Source organism: Cyprinus carpio, chromosome B12, assembly GCF_018340385.1.
Source record: "Cyprinus carpio isolate SPL01 chromosome B12, ASM1834038v1, whole genome shotgun sequence".
Taxonomy (NCBI): domain Eukaryota; kingdom Metazoa; phylum Chordata; class Actinopteri; order Cypriniformes; family Cyprinidae; genus Cyprinus; species Cyprinus carpio.
This window is the reverse complement of record NC_056608.1, coordinates 3,819,688-3,840,774: the sequence shown is the minus strand read 5'-3', so window position 1 is coordinate 3,840,774 and position 21,087 is coordinate 3,819,688. Positions and strand designations below refer to the sequence as shown.

Genomic DNA, 21,087 nt, shown 5'->3' with positions numbered 1-21,087 from the left:
GTGACCCCACTTTTCATGAACATATGGAAAAAACAGGAATGTATATACATAAAAATATATCAATTTTTTTTTTTTTTTACATATTATAATAAAATAATTTGTGTACCAGAGCCCTGTATTACAAACATTAATATTAATGATTTCCCTCTGTTACCTTTAATTAATAGGTGGAAAAATGCCCACCATACAAAATTCTTCAGTGCTGTGCATGCATTATAATTATTTGAACTATTTCTAATTGTTTGATGACCTTCATCTGATACTGAGCTTTAAGAAAAAATTGTTAGTTGTCCACAGTGCTTGGTAGATTTCTTACAAACTGTAGTCCATTACTGATTACAGATTACATGATTTAAACTGTAGCTACTGAGCAGACGTTGCCTGAAAGGGACTTTGAAGTCTTGAACACAAATACATTGTGTGAAATGTTTTTATCCTCTCTCCTTTTACTTTACAGGTGACACGAGAAAAGCTATAAAAGGTAATCAAGGTAAGTATTTAAAGTACAAAAAACATCTCAAATTTGGTCCATTATTGACAGCTCTCACTCTTCTCCTCAGCCCAGCACTGTGGGGTTTCCTCACTCAGCACTCATATTGTAGAGGGTGAGGATGCAGCTGTAGGTGTTTGGCCTTGGCAGGTCAGTCTACACAGTTTTGGCCGTCACGTCTGTGGAGGGTCCCTTATCAGCTATGAATGGGTGCTCACTGCAGCTCACTGCATTGAATATCTGTAAGAACATAAAAATAGATGTATAAATCACAATGTGTGATTTAATGTGAAGATGCAGTTGTTATTTTCACTGAGACTTTTTGCTTCCTCGTTCAGATCCTCAGACACTGGACTGAATGGTACTGTTTATCTGGGTAGACAGAGCCAAAATGTTTCAGTCTCTAGCTCACACGAGGTGATTCGAGGAATCCGATCCATCATTCCACATCCAGACTATGACCCCTCATGGTTTGATAATGACATTGCCTTGCTGAGACTGAGCGAGCCAGTCAACTTTACCAGTGACATCAGCCCGATCTGCCTTGCTGCTAATGACAGTGTCTTTCACAACGGCACCATCTGCTGGGCCACTGGATGGGGAGAAGCTGGCTTTTTTGGTAATGATCATCATTTTAACACACTGGACTACATGTAGTCTAGTCTAACCAGATTACAAAATGTAGGCCTACGACATTACACTGCAAACTTTACTTGATGGACATTTGTAAAGTGGACATGTTGGCAATTTATTTTCCTTTAATTGTATATTAGAATCAGGCAATAATTGGAAAGTACAGGACACAACATAAAGATTACACTCATTAAATGATTTAAATCCAATTGAAATATCCATTAATTTATTTCCATTTTCTAAGTAAAAAAACTTATATATCTGAATAAACTTCAATTGTAAAACACATTGTAAACAATTGTAACATTTATGAACATTAAGTGAACTTTTACTCTTTTTTTTTTTTTTTTTTTAATCTAAACCTTAATTTTTATGTTATCCATAAAGTAAAAAGTTCATTCAGCCTTACACGGACATAAAATAGAAAGAGTATGTAATAAATAGACTAGCAGCAGGAGATCGCGTGAACATACTATACAAGCATTGAATTTAAATGCATTACAGTCAATGTAAATACAGTGATCCATATTTCTATCTGAACACCTCAAAAGCCTGTTTTCTTGATATAACACTTAGGCACTCAGCACACTTATGGAACTCTGCAGGAAGTGGAGATGAAAATAGTGGGGAATAAGGAGTGTGACTGCAGTTTTATGGACATAATCACTCCGACAATGATCTGTGCTGAAGGAAACGCTGACAAAGGAACATGTTATGTAAGTTATAACAGTTTATGACAAAAGGTGGTCGAATTCTTGATTCTGACTGATGCAGCTATGAAGTAGTTCCAGGATATTGAACATTGTAGCATAATCACTTTGTTCAGTAACACGTCAGGGGCTGTACGTTAACTTTTATTAGCAGCCATGTTGGATATCGGAGTTGGAGTTGTTGTGATTCCTCTGAGATTCCGAGTTGGAATTTCCAGCTTCTGATTACAAATGGAATGCAGCATAAGAACAACTGCTGTAGTGTAATAAGATGCAGATAGATGTGTTTTACCTGATGAAACATCAATACAACAAACATACAATTGCGAGAATAAATAGTTTATCTGTGTTCTTCAAGCCACCTTGGGTATTTTCATAAGAATAAAGTATTTTAACTGACTTAGCCTTCTATCACGGTATAGAATAGGCCTAATATAAATAGTTTGGTTTCTTCCTCATTCTCTGAAGCCACGTCACTCGACTGGAGTTAAGTGAATTTTGACTAAAAACATCATTAAATTTTCTCTTTGTTTGACAACAGGGTTTGTCAGCAAGCTCACACACATTGCAAAACTGTATCGTACGCATGCTACCGTGGTAAATTTATTCATCTCACAGACAAAGTGAGATGCAAGAAAAAGAATATTCCTAGGGCTAGCGTGGGTCTTCGATCAGCGAACAGTATCCAGAGGGCTTGACAAAAGGGGTAATCCAATATAAACAGGCAGAAGGTCAGGGAACAGACAAGGTAACATGAAAAGGACTAGCCTCAGACTGAAGTGGAATAGAGAAACACGGAATGGCTCGGTAAAGCAGCTAACACTTGGGGGAGTGATAAATGCAGAACAATAAACGGCAGTTTGAAAGGGATTTGAGTGACTATTATATAGTGAGTGTGTGATTGGTTCCAGCTGTGTGCAACCAGTGCAATGGATGGTGGGATATGTAGTTCGGGATGACATGCAACAGTTTGTGTAGTGCGAGAGTTAATGTAATGGAAGGATGACCTCTGGTGGTGATCGGATGGAAGTTCATGGACCAGATTTGTGACACATGTGCAACATACATATCACACTGTACAGCCCTATACAAGAAGTTTAAGCTTTCTTCAGACAAAATCTGGTTCATATAGCTCAAGTTAGTTTTTTTAAAAATTAATATTTTAATATGGTTTCACATCCCTTGCTTTCATTTTTAGGGAGATTCTGGTGGTCCATTACAGTGTGAGCAGGATTCTGTCTGGATCTTAGCTGGCGTCACTAATCCTTCTTCTTGTGGCACTGGAATTGCACCTGACATCTATGCTAGAGTATCCAAATTCCAAAACTGGATTATGGAGAATGTTAATGGAACAGATATCGGCTTTGTGACTTTTACATCTGATGGTGAAGACAAGGACAGCAGCTTTCTGTGCAGTGGAAAAGATATAGGTAAGACTGAAAGCAGGTGACAGTTAACTGCCAGCAAAGACAAAACTGAACCTTCTTTCCCTCACTCAAAACTTCTCTTTTCAACTATTTTGGCATGATCAATAGTTTTTATTTAATTCATACAACTTTTGGGGTACTACTAGCACTGTTTTGCCATCCAGCTGGTCCTGTTGCAAGAGGATAATGATGACCACATCATTGGTTTTTATACTTTTCCTCATTAAATAAGATTTTGTTCAGGTGATCAACTAATTACTTTGTTAAGCAGAATAAGGTGTGCCTATGTTTAAATTAAACGGACCCTTGAACTGAAGTGCCATACACGTAGAGATGCTGATTTAATTATTTGTAGAGGTATGTTGCTTATTACCTGCAGTTAAGTTTTCATCTGCATTTGGTCACCCAAGCCGAAAAAAAGTGCACTTCCATAATGTACTTAAAGTGCTTTTTTTCACGCACTAATTTTGTACTTCGTTTTTGTACTTCATATACTAAGATAAACTTATGAACATAGTGTACTTAAATGTGCTATTTTGGAACAAAATGAATATAAACTAAAATGTTATTTTAACATACTGTCTCTGTATTTAATAAATGTATTTAGTTACCACTTATAGTACACTTGTATATTTCATACACCAGTGGGTTTAAGTGCACTACAAGAGGTAATTAAACATTTTTTTTATACATGAGTTTGTTATCCTGACTTCACAAAGAGTTTTGACTATCAGTGTAACATACACATTGCTGCTCATTCTTTCCATGCAACTTTTTTTAACATGATGTTTAAGATCAGGTAAACTACTACTTCTTGAAATTCAGACAAGTGCGCTTAAAATATCTTATCTAATTGCTTTTCAGTATCTCATATCTTTTGCAAGCATACCGTTTCCTGTAGTCTGATTAAACCAATGAACCCCAACCCCTGGAAACTATGTAGAAGCCAGTTAATAGACTGAAATCGAACATTTTAATTTCAGGCAATTCATGCAATTTTTTGAGTGCAGCATGCATCAAGTCCATGGATATGCTGTGAAACAAAGTGATGTGTAACAACATTTGCTACAAAATAATTATGTTGTGGATCACTATAGTTTATTTATTTATTTTCCTATTTAATTGTTTTTTATAATTTCAGGTTTTTTTCTACCCATTTTGAAATGAAGACATAGAGAATCCCTCTGTAGATGATGGAAGCTCTAAATTTAGTATTATTGGAAGAGCCCTTTGTATATTTTGGACATGTTTATCAACAGGTTTATGTAAGAGCATAGTCTTCATAAATTGTGTGTGTGTGTACAGTGCATTCAGAAAGTATTCAGAATTCACTCCATACGCCATCATGAAAAAACAAATGGTGATAATTGTGCAAATGTATTAAAATATTGCTCTGAAATATCACACTGACATAAGTATTCAGACTCAGTTGAAGCAGAGCATGCACTATCCAATTGTTGAAAGAAAACAAACTTAACTTTTTAAGAGTTTTAAGTTCCTTTTTGTACTGCTCTTTTATAATATTGTTTTACCTCTGTTTCAGGTTAATAACAATGGCCATTTGACATTTGATGAGCCTCTTTCACAGCCGATACCCAATTATTTACATTCGCAGCTCAACAGAGACATCATTGCTGTCTGCTGGACAGACATGGACAACAGAGTCAATGGAACAATCTCCTATCGTCAGGTCACCAGTGGTAGACTCTTACTAGCAGCTTCAAACTACTTAAACCAGTATTTTCAAAATATGAACTTCACTGCCTCATGGCTGTTCATTGCCACTTGGGATAAAGTGCCGTATTATAACAACCCACAATCGGTAAGCTATCTGTTACTGTTATTACTCATCTGGTAGTTTCTGAATGTTTAGGAAAATACTTTTTCAATTGTGTTCCAAGTATTTTTCAAGTAATTTGATGTGGTGTCTTAACATATTTAAATGCAACATCATTTGGTCTTTATTCATTTATTTACTTTAATGATGAAGTTTGGTTTTCTCTTGACATGTTTTTATTTCTCATGTTCCAATCCACAACGACCTTTAACAATAGCTGTAAAACTAAGGAAAAAGTTGCGGTCACTAAGGTAAAACTTTAGTCGCGGTCACATTTCATGTGTGAAACTCAGTCATTTAAACAGGAATCCACCTTCACATTAAGATGGAAAATTTCCCCATCATTTTCAAGTTGGTCAAGTAAAAGTGACCAACAGGAAGCTGCTTAGTTTTAAAGTGACTTCTGCATGAGCTGTGCTATATAATTTTCTATGCTATTAGGCATTGGAAGTGTTTTACTTGCACTAATGTGGCCTCAGATAAATTGAGAAAGAGAAAAGGGGAAGTTCTGGTAAAGAAACAGCATCCCACGTTATTTGTATTTATAGTTTTTACTGTCATCTTCCAGGAGTCGACCTTTCAAGTGGTTTTGGTGTCTGGCAAAAACATGTCATTTATACTCATGCATTATGGTCATCTCGCTCCGACCACATATCCTGTAGAGGTAAAGTGAAATGAAAACCACACTGATCAAAATATATCTCTGTAATTACTGTATGATAAGCGTTTTGTTTTAACTGAACTTTTTGTTGTCTTGTTATTTGATTGACAGTCTGGATATGACACAACTGATTCAACTGATTTCTTTTCAATTCCTGTCTCTGACGTCACATATCTGCCATACACAAGCAATGTCAATGTAAAGGGTCGGTGGGTTTTTCGAGTTGACCATGCATCAGAAAACAATGGTACAATAATATAATTATTTAAAATACATGGCCTTTATTGCATATCTTGGTTAATAGTTGCTTAGCAGTTGAACACAGAACAATTCATTGGACAAATAATAAGTAGTGAAATGGTGCAATGTTTACTCTTGGTCCAGTATGTACTGTAACAAGGCCATTTCATCCGATGACATTTCTTCCTTTTCAAGGGCTTTTTTATCCATCTGGCTATCAGAACACACAGAATCCCTGTCGAAGTAATACAAGCTCACCAGCTCTGTACTTGCTGTATCCTTTCTTATACTTTGGACGCACATATCAAGAAATATATGTGAGAGATTACATTAAGAACATTACATCTGAAGTACATTAATGTATTACAAGTCATGTTACATCAGTTAAATGTTTAAATCTTTACTATAGGTCAACAATAATGGACATTTGACGTTTGAACCATTTTATGAAAGCCTTCCCGAGGCTTTCCCTGTCAACTCTCCTAGAGACATTATAGCTCCACTCTGGGCAAAGTTTGACTGTAGTGTCAGTGGAAGCATCTCCTACCGCATTGTAACTCGAGGCCGTATTCTGGACAGGGCGAGAAATGATGTCAAACAGCATTTCCGTCAGTTTGGGTTTTCAGTGCATACAGTCTTTATTGCTACGTGGAATAGGGTGCACTACTTGAACAGCCCCACTACGGTATGTAGAATGACAGGTTACATTATTTTTCTTAAACCTAAGTTTAGTAGAAATCTATGGCGAAACTGAAAATGAGTTTTCCGTCCCTGATTATATCAAACTTACTAAAAGCATTGCATACATTTAGCTTAAATGAGTTTTGTTTATAGAGAGTTTATAGCTGTGTTGTTTTTAAATTGACTTACTGTTTTTACTGGACTTTTCCTAGGAATCCTCCTTCCAAGTTGTTCTAGTCATTTGCAGAACTCTTTCATTTGTCATAATGAACTACGGAAATATCTCCTCAACTGATCAAAGTTTTCAGGTTGGACAAAATAAAATCTTGCTACAAAACTTTGAGATACATATGATACTAATGGGGCCATCATATTAACTGGTCATATATATTTCAATTATTATTATTATTTTTTTTTATTTACTCGCAGGCTGGCTATGACACAATAAACTCAACAAATTATTTTTCAATCCCTGTGCCTGACGAAAACAAGCTGTTCAACTCCAGCAATGTTAATGTGCCGGGACGCTGGGTATTTCGTGTTGATGGTGGACCTGAGGATGGTAAGGTCACTGTTTAATATCTACAATATCACAATATTTAATAAATATAAAAAAAAAAAAAAAAAAATAAAATAAAATCATGCTTATAAAATATACTCTTTACATTTTTAAACATGCCTCATAATAATATTACTGAAAAATATTAGGAATATTCTATCCATATGGAGATGAAGAGGATGAGATGAGCCCGCAGTCAGATGATGGAAGTTCTCCACCGATTCCTCTCCTGGAGCCATTTGTGTACTTTGGCCGTGTATATGACAAAATATTTGTAAGAAGCATTATAATATTCATGACTATTCCATATATATTAGGGTTTTTCAATGTGGGCGCTCCGATAGCATAAGTGGGCACTGGAAGCAATATTTTTGAAATATTTGTCTGGGCATCTAATGGAGTTCTTCAGAAATAAAATTTATCTGTTTACTGTATTCTATGACAGAAACACTGATTATAACTTTGACGCAACGTATCACTGCATTCGTGCCCGGTGTAGTAGTGTTACCTGCTATTACACCGATGATACTAGACTAGACAGTGTGACACATGCAGGCAGGAGTTAACCACACTTCTTTATAACTCTGGGGAGCAAACCAAAATCTTCTTTAATGCCACAAAGTTACCACTTCTTCAAAAATGCCTTTATTTTACAAAATTGAAATCGGAAAGTAAATTTGAAATTTAACGTACTCATGACTAATAACAAATATATAAATCAGGGCAGTACTAAAAAAGTAACTATTTTGACAAGGAGCAATACGTATCTTCTACTTAGTTTTCACTGAATGCTAATTGCAAACATCCACCCAAAATTTAAAGGTAAAATCACAGCAGTAAAAGGGTGTTCAAGAGTTCCAGGAAAGGAAGAACAAACTGAAATCTCTTTAAAAAAATAAAATAAAAAATCCTTTGTGAAATTATTGTAAACAGGATTTTTTACCTTTACCCCAAAGGTTAAAGTCTCTTTAACCTTTGGGGCAACATTTCCAAAGCACTGAAAATCACAAACATGTTTAAAAAGCTCCGTAAATTAATGGTCTTACACTTATTGTCAAATAATTTACTGTAAAAAAGCAGTTTACTGTCTTTTTTGAACAGTTTAATGGATCATTGAATTAAGTATTTAATTTATTAAAATTGTAATGACCCCAAACGTTTGAATGGTAGCCTACTGTAAATATAATAATAGTTCTCATTATAAACACAAAATAATAATCAACTTTAATATTCAGTGAAAACAATTAGACTATATTTAATTTAATGGTAAGGGATGTGGATAATGGGTGGGAAGTGCTAGCCCAAAAAAGGTTGAGATCCACTGATAGATGATGAAACTTCAATATCAGACTGTTTTTTATTTTACAGGTGAATAATAATGGAGACCTGACCTTTGATAAGCCATTTTCCTGGTATCATCCCTATTATTTTCCTGCATACTCGACTAAAGACATCATCGCTCCGCTGTGGACAGACATTAATAATAATGAGGAAGGGACCATCTCTTATCGACAAGTAACAGATGCTCATCTTTTGAATCGTACTTCAAGAGACATAAACAAATATTTTCCAAACTTGAACTTTTCTGCCTCTTGGGTTTTTATTGCTACATGGGATAAAGTTCCTTACTATACAAAACAAGAGGCGGTAAGTTTTTGCTTTCAGTTAGTTTTTTGTTTTTAGATATTATTTTCAGTGAATATCCAGAATGATGCTGTACTCTATTAATGAAGGATTTCCACTCTCATCCAGGAGTCGACCTTTCAAGTAGTATTGGTGTCTGGCAAAAACCTGTCATTTACTCTCATGCATTATGATTTTATCACTCCCACCCAAAGTGTAGAGGTAAAGTGTGAAAAATATGTGAAAATATTGTTACCCCAGGTTACAATCTTTAGCAGTGTGAAATGATTTTGGATTTAATGGGATTCTTTCTTTGTTTTCCTCATTAACAGTCCGGCTTTGATACAATTCATTCTACTAATTTCTTTTCAATTCCTGTTTCTGACATTGAAAATTTTCTAACCATACACAAGCAATGTCAACATCATGGGTCGATGGGTATTTCGTGTTGACCATGTATCAGACAACAATGGTACAATAATTTAATAATTAAAAATACACTGAATTTATTGCATATCTTGTTTAATAGTTTATTTATTGAGACATATAACAATTCATTGATATGCAGTTAAATGTTGAAATGTTTAAGCTTGGTATGTACTATAGGCCAAGGTCATAACATGTAATGACATTTTTTTTTTCTAGGTCGGTTTTATCCAACTGGCTATCAGGACTCTCAGAACCCCTGTCAAAGTAACGCAAACTTAACAGCTCTGTACTTGCAGTATCCCCTTTTGTACTTTGGACGCGAATACAATAACATATATGTGAGATGTGATGTTAAACAAATTACATTTGAAGTACTTTGCTGTATTACAAGTCATGTTGCTTCAGTGTAACGGTCAGTTAAATATTCTTTACTATAGGTCAGCAATAATGGACTTTTGACATTCAAACCATTTTATGAAAGACTCCCCAAGGCTTTTCCTGCCAACTCTACTGAAGACATTGTAGCTCCACTCTGGGCAAAGTTTGACATTAGTATCAATGGAAGCATCTCTTATTGCATTGTAACTCAAGGCCACATTCTGGACCGGGCAAAAAATGATATTAAACAGTATTTCCCTCAGTTTGGGTTCTCAGTATATACAGTTTTCATTGCTACGTGGCATAGGGTGCCCTACTTGAACAACCCCACTACGGTATGTAGATTGAATGATCATTTTAATCTTTTTTAAACCTACATTTAATGTAAATTTAGGTAGAGATAGAAATTAAGCAATACATTCTTGATAATATCAGATTTATTAAATGGATTAAATATATTTACCTTGAATGAGTTTTGTCTATAGACAAATCATAGCTGTGTTTTTCATTGAAACTTAATGTTTTTACTGGACTTTACCTAGGAATCCTCCTTCCAAGTTGTTCTAGTCATTTGCAGAACTCTTTCCTTTGTCATAATGAACTACGGAAATATCTCCTCAACTGATCAAAGTTTTCAGGTTGGACAGAATAAAAATCTTGCTGCTCAACTTTAAGATTCATATGATAATAATTGGACCCTGAATGTCTTTCAGTGGAATTAGAAAAAAGAAGAAAAAAAAAGTTTCAAAGATCATCATATTACCTGGCCATATTTCATTTATTAATATTTTTTTATTTACTCATTTAGGCTGGCTATGACACACTAAACTCAACACATTATTTTTTCAATCCCTGTGCCTGATGAAAATAAGCTGTTCAACTCCAGCAATGTTAATGTGCCGGGACGCTGGGTATTTCGTGTTGATGGTGGACCTGAGGATGGTAAGGTCACTGTTTAATATCTACAATAGCACATTATTTGATAAATAAATATGAATATAACAAGAAAGAAAAAAATATAGTAATTTTAATGCTTATAAAATGCCCTCCCTAAAATCCTTCAATGCTCATAAAAACATTATTGGAAATATTAGGAATATTCTATCCATACGGATATGAAGAGGATGAGATGAGCCCGCAGTCGGATGATGGAAGTTCTCCACTGATTCCTCTCCTGCAGCCATTTGTGTTCTTTGGCCGTGTATATGACAAAATATTTGTAAGAAGCATTTTGATATTCATGGCATTCATTATTATACAGGTGCTGGTCATATAATTAGAATATCATCAAAAAGTTGATTTCTCTAATTCCATTCAAAAAGTGAAACTTGTATATTATATTCATTCATTACACACAGACTGATATATTTCAAATGCTTATTTCTTTTAATTTTGATGATTATAACTGATTATAACTAAGGAAAATCCCAAATTCAGTATCTCAGAAAATTAGAATATTACTTAAGACCAATACAAAGAAAGGATTTTTAGAAATCTTGGTCAACTGAAAAGTATGAACATGAAAAGCATGTAGAGCACTCAATACTTAGTTGGGGCTCCTTTTGCCTGAATTACTGCAGCAATGCGGCGTGGCATGGAGTTTGATCAGTCTGTGACACTGCTCAGGTGTTATGAGAGCCCAGGTTGCTCTGATAGTGGCCTTCAGCTCTTCTGCATTCTCGGGTCTGGCATATTGCATCTTCCTCTTCACAATACCCCATAGATTTTCTATGGGGTTAAGGTAAGGTGAGTTTGCTGGCCATTTAAGAACAGGGATACCATGGTCCTTAAACCAGGTACTGGTAGCATTGGCACTGTGTGCAGGTGCCAAGTCCTGTTGGAAAATGATATCTTCACTCTCCATAAAGTTGGTCAGCAGCAGGAAGCATGAAGTGCTCTAAAACTTCCTGGCTGCATTGACCTTGGACCTCAGAAAACACAGTGGACCAACACCAGCAGATGACATGGCACCCCAAACCATCACTGACTGTGGAAACTTGCCTCTCCTCTCTTCCTCCAGACTATGGGACCCTGATTTCCAACGGAAATGCAAAATTTACTTTCATCAAAGAACATAACTTTGGACCACGCAGCAACAGTCCAGTCATTTTTGTCTTTAGCCCAGGCGAGACGATTCTGACTCTGTCTGTTGTACAAGAGTGGCTTGACACAAGGAATGCGAAAGCTGAAACCCATGTCTTGCATACATCTGTGTGTAGTGGTTCTTGAAGCACTGACTCCAGGCTGCAGTCCACTCTTTGTGAATCTCCCCCACATTTTTGCATGGGTTTTTGTTTTCACAATCCTCTCCAGGGTGCGGTTATACCTATTGCTTTTACACTTTTTTTCTAACACATCTTTTCCTTCCCTTCTCCTCTCTATTAATGTGCTTGGACCCAGAGCTCTGTGAACAGCCAGCCTCTTTTGCAATGATCTTTTGTGTCTTGCCCTCCTTGTGCAAGGTGTCAATGGTCGTCTTTTGGACAACTGTCAATTCAGCAGTTTTCCCCATGATTGTGTAGCCTAAAGAACTAGACTGAGAGACCATTTTAAAGGCCTTTGCAGGTGTTTTGAGTTAATTAGCTGATTAGAGTGTGGCACCAGGTGTCTTCAATATTGAACCTTTTCAGAATATTCTAATTTTCTGCAATACTGAATTTGGGATTTTCCTTAGTTGTTAGTTATAATCATCAAAATTAAAAGAAATAAACATTTGGAATATATCAGTCTGTGTGTAATGACTGAATACAATATACAAGTTTCACTTTTTGAATGGAATTAGTGAAATAAATCAACTTTTTGATGATATTCTAATTATATGACCAGGACCTGTATATTCCACATAGAAGATAAAACATGAAAATCCAGACTGGTTTTGATCTTTCAGGTGAATAATAATGGAGACCTGACCTTTAATGAGCCGTTTGACCAGTGGCATCCCTATTATCTTCCTGCATACTCATCTATAGACATCATCGCTCCACTGTGGACAGACATTAATAATAGTGAGCAAGGAACCATCTCTTACCGACAAGTAACAGATGCTCATCTTTTGAATCGGGCATCAAGAGAAGTAAACAAATATTTTCCCAGACTAAACTTCTCTGCCTCTTGGGTTTTTATTGCTACATGGGATAAAGTTCCATACTATGGAAACAGAGAGTCAGTAAGTTTCTCTTTCAGTTAAGATGCACTACTGCATAGCATTCTCATTGAACTGAAATTTATGGAATATCCAAAATGATGCTTGCAATAATATGGAATTTACTCTCTCGTCCAGGAATCAACCTTCCAAGTGGTTTTAGTGTCTGGCAAAAACATGTCATTTACTTTCATGCATTATGATTTTATCACTCCCACCCAAAGCGCAGAGGTAAAGTAGCATGGAAATGTGTCAGAATATTGTGTTAACCCAGTTTATAATCTTTAGCTGTGTCAAATGTTTTTTGGATTTAATGGGATTTTGCTTCTTTTCTTGTTTTTTTTTTCTTTCAGTCTGGGCTTGACACAATTAATTCTACCAATTTCTTTTCAATTCCTGTTTCTGACATCGCAAATCTGCCATACACAAGTAATGTCAACGTCAAGGGTAGATGGGTATTTCGAGTTGACAATTCATCTGAAAACAATGGTATATATTTGTATTTATGAAATTGTCATTTATCTCAATTTCAGATATCTAAATGTATATTTTTGTCTCAAAACATGCAGTTTATTACTTTAAATTGTGTTTGTAAGAGTCTTTTAGGTAGAAATCTATGTAACATGCCTCTGTTTTGTTTTGCAGGATTCTGTGTCAAAACTAACCCCCAAGGTACTGTACATTAATACTTCAATAATGAATAATTAATAATATTTATTGATATTTCATGTGGGATTAGGAATTATTTATTTAAAAAACAGAGTTTTTGGGGGGGAGGGGGAGGGGGGGTCCCCTTTAAAAAAAATGAGGTGTATGATGTGGTCTGTAGCAGTGGCAGTTGAGAAGTTATTGGGTAGCCTACATCATTGTATTTTGTGTCAGCTTCCTCAGATGTTTTTTCTAGTGCTTTGGAATGTGGAAGAACCCCAGTTACTACCAGAAGCAGGATAGTTGGAGGTCAGAACGCTTCAGCTGGACACTGGCCCTGGCAGGCTAGTCTTCTTCTGTTAAGCAGGCACATCTGTGGAGGTTCTCTCATCAACAAACAGTGGGTGCTGTCTGCTGCCCACTGTGTTCATGGGTAAACTCATTCAACTACTTGCAGACAAATACATCAGCTTTCATTGATTCTTTGAGTAGGTTACTTTTCAACTGAGGAACTGATTTAACCCTTTAAAGTCTACTGTATCATATTTGATATACACATTTCTAAGGTCTTTTAATTATCAACATGATCAAAACTTTGCGTACCGTACGGTAAAAGATCCAAGAGAGGAGGGAGGGCGGGGGCTCTGTAGGAGGTCGCAGAGCAGGAGAAAAGCCGAGACTGAAAGAAGATGATGGCAGGAAGAACCATGGTGGAGATGACTGAGGGAGAAGTAGTAAACCAAGAGGAGCCATGGTGGAGAGGGGCTCAAACAACACCATGTGGATGAGCCATGGAGACAGAGCCACAGGAAATAGAGACCCAGTGGGACCCGAGCTGATGGAGAGCCAGAATGAAACTGGAAGTGTAGCTGATGGCTTTTTCTAATGTATTTTGATTGTGGACATGATCAAAACTTTGCGTACCCTACGGTAAAAGATCCAAATGCGGATCCAGAAGGAAAAACTATTTTGAATCTTCAGTTCTCCTTACCTGCATGTCTTTGGGAGGAAACCGGAGTACCGGTAGTAAACCCACGCTGTCAACTTGACACAGGGAGAACATGCAAACTCCACACAGAATGGTCTCCCATCCATGCCAGGGCTCGAACCAGAGATCTTCTTGCTGTGAGACAATGGTGCTAACCACCGAGCCTCTGTGCCACTCCTGAACTCAGGCAGGTAAACGGTAACAGAGAGAACACAAAACCAAACCAGAACATATAAGAATGTGCATGTGACAATATTTTTGTACTGTATAATTCAAAAAAAAAAAATAATTCAAAAAAAATCCAAATTCAGGTTGTGGTTCACAAGTTATTTTACTGTGTAATCTTTACTGTTTTTATAATATAAATGTCAGAATAATGTCATGTTATGGTGGCTTTGAAGAAGCTCACATCATTGGAGAATAAACAGAAACAGTCTTTATTTCAAAATCGAATAATATACATGCAGGAGAATCACAGAGAAACACAACTTACAATATTAACAAGACTGAACAGAAGGAACTCAGGGCATAAATACACAAAGAGAAATATGCATTCTTGCACTATAAAAATACAATCCAACAGAGGAGGAAGGGTGGGGCAAGGAGGTGGACGAGGAGCTGGCAAAGGGCAGGGAACCATAGGAGAAGGTGCCGGCAGGAGAAATCAGGGTGGAGAAGACAGAGGGAGGAGAACAGAACAGGAGAAGAACAGGGGAGGAGTAGCCAGGCGGAGACCCAGAGCCCAGCCAGAATAGAGGTCCACGGTGGAGTCAAGGAAGGGAGGTGACATGGTGGAGATTTGGCTGAAAAAACCATGAGAATGACGGATGGAGACAGAGACAAAGGCTGTGGATACCTGGCCAGAACTGAGGAGACTGAGACCCAAGTTCTCAAAAGGCCACAGGACCGAGGTGGAAATTGGGGCTCAGCAGGCTGGGGTAGAGCCAGTTGGACTGAGGGCCCTGGTGGAGCCGGAGGCAAGGAGGAGTCCAGCAGAGCCACAAGGATGGAGGGATGAGGTGCAGACAGAAAAGTTGAACACCATGGTGGAGGCAGAGCAATGACTGACTAAGGCAGAGCCAGAGGGAGGAGGGAGTGCAAGGACGACAACCAAATTCTCATTCTGATGAGATAAGGCTTCATGGACAACAAAGGAATGACTTTTGCCTTCAGATAAACAACACTACTACTTGTGGACAGGAAGGTTAACATTAACATACAGTAACCATACGAAAACATACGAAACCAGAGACACTGGAAAATTACTTATTAAGAACTTATTAAGGTGGCGGATGGTTTTGGCCATCATTTTCCAAGTTTCGCAGGCGTTGGTAGACGTTGGAATGACGATGGATTTGAGCAGCCATACCTTGGTCTCAAGGGCGATGGTGTTCGTGTGCTAAAGTGGTTGGAGGCATAACATGATGCCGCATTTCCAGTATGGTAGACAATGTCGTGGTCCGCGTCGCCATCCGCCGAGATGACGCTGCCCATGTAGGTAAATCGATCGACCTCTTCGATTCACTGTTGGCCAATTGTTACGGGTACTCGTCCACTGGTGTATCCGATGCACATGATTTTGGTTTTTGAGCCACTGATTCGGAGCCCCGATCTTTGCTGACTCCCGCTCCAAGGCCGTCGTCATGTTCGCCAAGCTGGGTTGGGTGGAAGCCAGCAGCGCGGCATCATCAGCAATGAGGAATGCAAATAAAACCCAAACAGAACAAGACATAACAATATGATCCATAAGGCTTTTGAGAAATGTTTATTTGTTCATCTCTTAACTGCATTGCATTACATGTTTTGAAACTACAGAGTTTTGAGCATAAAACTAATCATTTAATATCATCTTACCAGTGGTACTTGAGTAAAAGTACAGATATGTATAATAAAATAATACTCCAATAAAAGTAAAAGTACTCCTTTTTCAATTTTCAAGAGTTAAAGTACAAAAGTACTAAATTTTTTATGTACTTAAGTAAAAAAGTACTGATAGATTTATTTTGCAATTTTATATAGGCTACTTAATTTAATTTTATATTAGCACATTTTTTTTATATATATATATATATAATCCTACTGCTCAAAATACCTGGAATTTTCTCAAAATAACCACTATATGGAGTCAAAACATATTTTTGTTGTTGATATGGACTACACTAATGAGAGTGATGTAGTAATGTTCACTATAAAGCTTACACTGAGATGTACCTGAGAGAAAACAGATTTGTGACCCTGGACCACAAAACCAGTCATAAGGGTCAATTTTTCGCAATTGAGATTTATGCATCATCTGAAAGCTGAATAAATAAGCTGTTAGGAAAGGATGATATTTGGTCGAGATACAACTATTTGAAAATCTGGAATCTATGGGTGCAAAAAAATCAAAACATTAAGAAAATCACCTTTAAATTTGTCTAAATTAAGTTCTTAGCAATGCATATTACTAATAAAAAATTATGTTTTGATATATTTACGGTAGGAAATGTACAAAATATCTTCATGGAACATGATCTTTACTTAATAATTTTTGCCATAAAAGAAAAGTTGATAATTTTGACACATACAATGTATTTTTGGCTTTTGCTACAAATATACCCCAGCGAATTAAGACTGGTTTTGTGCTCCAGGGTCACAATTGGCCATCAGATTTTCACCAGTAAGAAAAAAAGTGTTTTAAAATGTGTTGTTTTGCAGAACATCACAGTTATATATGACATGAGAATAAGGCCTGAAGTTAGGAAGAACATTTTAAGGAAAAATAATTATATTTTCATATTTTTTTTCTTCTCAAACCTTGTCTGTGGTGTAAAAACACCCCTGGCCAAATACCCCCAGAGGGCATCAGTTCCCACTTTGATAATTACTGTAGTTAATGTTCTGAACATCACATCCTTTCTTTTACCCCCAGATGTAATCTATTTAGGTGGTTGAATAAAAATATTTGGACTTTATTTTTAAAAATTACCTCAACTTATCACCAGCAAGCTTGTTAGCTAGACAGTAAGCATCAGCTACCAATATTTACTTATTTTCAGTATGGTTATGAATAAACATTCATATCTGTCTACTTGGCTAGTTAATTCAAACATTATAAATATTTATACTGTTGATAAACAATAAAAACAGACGTCACATAGGGCTAAATGCGTAGCATTTTAATAGAACTGTTAATGTTATGGCAGCGGAATTTGAACGTGCATTAGTTATTTTATTTAATCTGTGTTATTTTAAGGTAATATTTTTTTTTTTGACCTAAGAGGCACTGATGCTGATGTGTTTGCATTCAAGCATTTCAGTGGGCTTAGATCACCCTTTACAGCAGATTTCGTTCACAAACAAATGACAGTTTTGTATGGAGCTAAATATGATTTTCAGTTACAATAATTAATCCTAAAATTTCTAGAACAGCTCTAGAACAGATGCAATCGGATCATTCTAATTCGTGAATGAATCGTTTGGTGCGATTTGCGAACCGATTTAAAAGGTTCATTGAAAAGAATCAGTTCGTTCTTGAATCAGAAACCGCTTCTGCGTGTCAGAGCACGTGATATAAAAGTATGATCTTATGCTTTGAAATGTAGTGAAGTAAAAGTAAAAGTTACTAAAAATAAAACTACTCCAGTAAAGTACAGATACTTGAAAAATTTACTTAAGTACAGTAACGAAGTAAAGCTACTCCGTTACTGACCACCACTGCATCTTACTAAGACATTATTGAGAGACATAGTTTAACAACTGATATAACCTACTGAAAGCTGTAATTTAAATATACATATTATATAAATATACTATTAATAGTACAAACCCGATTCCAAAAAAGTTGGGACACTGTACAAATTGTGAGTAAAAAAGGAATGGAATAATTTACAAATCTCATAAACTTATATTTTATTCACAATAGAATATAGATAACATATCAAATGTTGAAAGTGAGACATTTTGAAATGTCATGCCAAATATTGGCTCATTTTGGATTTCATGAGAGTTACACATTCCAAAAAACTTGGGACAGGTAGCAACAAGAGGCCAGAAAAGTTAAATGTACATATAAGGAACAGCTGGAAGACCAATATGCAACTTATTAGGTCAATTGGCAACATGATTGGGTATAAAAAGAGCCTCTCAGAGTGGCAGTGTCTCTCAGAGGTCAAGATGGGCAGAGGATCACCAATTCCCCCAATGCTGCGGCGAAAAATGGTGGAGCAATATCAGAAAGGAGTTTCTCAGAGAAAAATTGCAAAGAGTTTGAAGTTATCATCATCTACGGTGCATAATATCATTCAAAGATTCAGAGAATCTGGAACAATCTCTGTGCGTAAGTGTCAAGGCCGGAAAACCATACTGGATGCCTGTGATCTTCGGGCCCTTAGATGGGACTGCATCACATACAGGAATGCTACTGTAATGGAAATCACAACATGAGCTCAGGAATACTTCCAAAAAACATTGTTGGTGAACACAATCCACCGTGCCATTCGCCGTTGCGGGCTAAAACTCTACAGGTCAAAAAAGAAGCCATATCTTAATATGATCCAGAAGCAAAGGCATTTTCTCTGGGCCAAGGCTCATTTAAAATGGACTGTGGCAAAGTGGAAAACTGTTCTGTGGTCAGACGAATCAACATTTGAAGTTCTTTTTGGAAAACTGGAATGCCATGTCATCCGGACTAAAGAGGACAAGGACAACCCAAGTTGTTATCAGCGCTCAGTTCAGAAGCCTGCATCTCTGATGGTATGAAGTTGCATGAGTGCATGTGGCATGGGCAGCTTACACATCTTTAAAGGCACCATCAATGCTGAAAGGTATATCCAAGTTCTAGAACAACATATGCTCCCATCCAGACGTCGTCTCTTTCAGGGAAGACCTTGCATTTTCCAACATGACAATGCCAGACCACATACTGCATCAATTACAACATCATGGCTGCGTAGAAGAAGGATCCGGGTACTGAAATGGCCAGCCTGCAGTCATGATCTTTCACCCATAGAAAATATTTGGCACATCATAAAGAGGAAGATGCGACAAAGAAGACCTAAGACAGTTGAGCATCTAGAAGCCTGTATTAGACAAGAATGGGACAACATTCCTATTCCTAAACTTGAGCAACTTGTCTCCTCAGTCCCCAGACGTTTGCAGACTGTTATAAAAAGAAGAGGGGATGCCACACAGTGGTAAACATGGCCTTGTCCCCACTTTTTTGAGATGTGTTGATGCCATGAAATTTAAAATCAACTTATTTTCCCTTAAAATGATACATTTTCTCAGTTTAAACATTTGATATGTCATCTGTGTTGTATTCTGAATAAAATATTGAAATTTGAAACTTCCACATCATTGCATTCTGTTTTTATTCACAATTTGTACAGTGTCCCAACTTTTTTGGAATCGGGTTTGTAATATGTATAGTTAGGTTACAGCTTTCAGTAAGTTAGCTATGCATAGGTTCAAAATGGTTTCTTATTTCTTTTGTTGTATGTTTATATTCATGTTTAATAATGTAGCACCGTGGTCCTGTGAGACACGACATTTCGTTCTACTCTTTGTCCACACATGTAGTGGAATGACAATAAAGCAATGACAATTTATGTCATTATGTATGTAGTCTGTTATACTGTTATAAAGATAAACTGATTTCTATTATAAGGTCTCAGAATTTCATCTAAATATTTTGGCCATATAAATATGAGCATCTGTACCAAATTGCATATTTTTGCTAATTTTGGGCCTCTGATTAAAATTAGGGGTTTTTTTTTCTCCTTAAATGTGAGTTCCATATTCCCACTATATCATACTATATAAGACGTAAATGTATCAGCCAGATGCTTAAGATTCAAAGCATGGAACATATGCACACTTGTAGAAATACATACATACATATATTGTAATTTAAGTGTTCCATTTAAAAATAGATTTCTGACTATTATTTTATATGTCAGGCTTAAAAGAAACGTTTCTTGACTCTTACTTTCTCTCTGTCTATTCTGTAATTTTCTCAGGTATCCCACGTCTTATTTCACTGTGTTTTTGGGGCGACAGACCCAGGGAGGCTTCAACCCCAATGAAGTGTTCAGATATGTGAGATTAATCATCAAACATCCCAGTTACAACAATTTTACAAATGAGAACGATATCGCTCTTCTCAAATTGAGATCACCTGTCACCTTCACTGACTACATCAGACCCGTGTGTCTAGCAGCTCATAACAGTGTGTTCAACAGCGGCACAGACAGCTGGATCACTGGATGGGGAAACATTGGTGAAGGAGGTGAGAATTCATTTCTGTCACCTCTTAGTTATATTAAAGTCAGCATATAAATGGGATTATAAATAGTATTTCACCTGTAACATGACATATTTCTTGGTGAAACGGGATACTCAGTGACTATGCAGAGTAAATAACATCTCATGTTTTCTATACAGTACCCCTTCCATCCCCTAATGTTCTTCAGGAAGTGGAGGTTCCTGTAATTGGTAACAGACAGTGCAGCTGTCTGTATGGAGTTGGAGAGATAACAGACAACATGATCTGTGCTGGTCTACTGGAAGGAGGCAAGGACTCGTGTCAGGTACAGAAACCCTCTGTTCAGCTCACTTAGTCCCCAAACTTGTTTCTAAAAGGTAAACAGTAAGTGCTTCAA

General features: G+C 36.7%; 1 protein-coding gene and 1 long non-coding RNA gene across 2 annotated transcripts; both read left to right on the top strand.

Moving 5' to 3' along the window:
* Window positions 1-538: 538 nt before the first annotated feature.
* On the top strand, window positions 539-21,045 carry LOC109055827 (the record flags this gene model as incomplete). Its single annotated transcript, XM_042736041.1, has 18 exons — window positions 539-732; window positions 829-1,109; window positions 1,700-1,839; window positions 3,032-3,263; window positions 4,910-5,082; window positions 6,408-6,683; window positions 7,109-7,241; window positions 7,388-7,512; window positions 8,607-8,753; window positions 10,517-10,610; window positions 10,763-10,887; window positions 12,556-12,834; window positions 12,949-13,041; window positions 13,164-13,299; window positions 13,456-13,482; window positions 13,693-13,891; window positions 20,446-20,714; window positions 20,870-21,045. Coding segments are annotated over 18 exons (3,099 nt in total), but the record flags the coding sequence as incomplete, so codon positions are not given.
* Window positions 9,273-10,223, top strand: LOC122139128. Its single transcript, XR_006156000.1, has 3 exons — window positions 9,273-9,333; window positions 9,507-9,628; window positions 9,728-10,223. It is a non-coding gene; the product is annotated as an uncharacterized LOC122139128 (long non-coding RNA).
* Window positions 21,046-21,087: the final 42 nt, after the last annotated feature.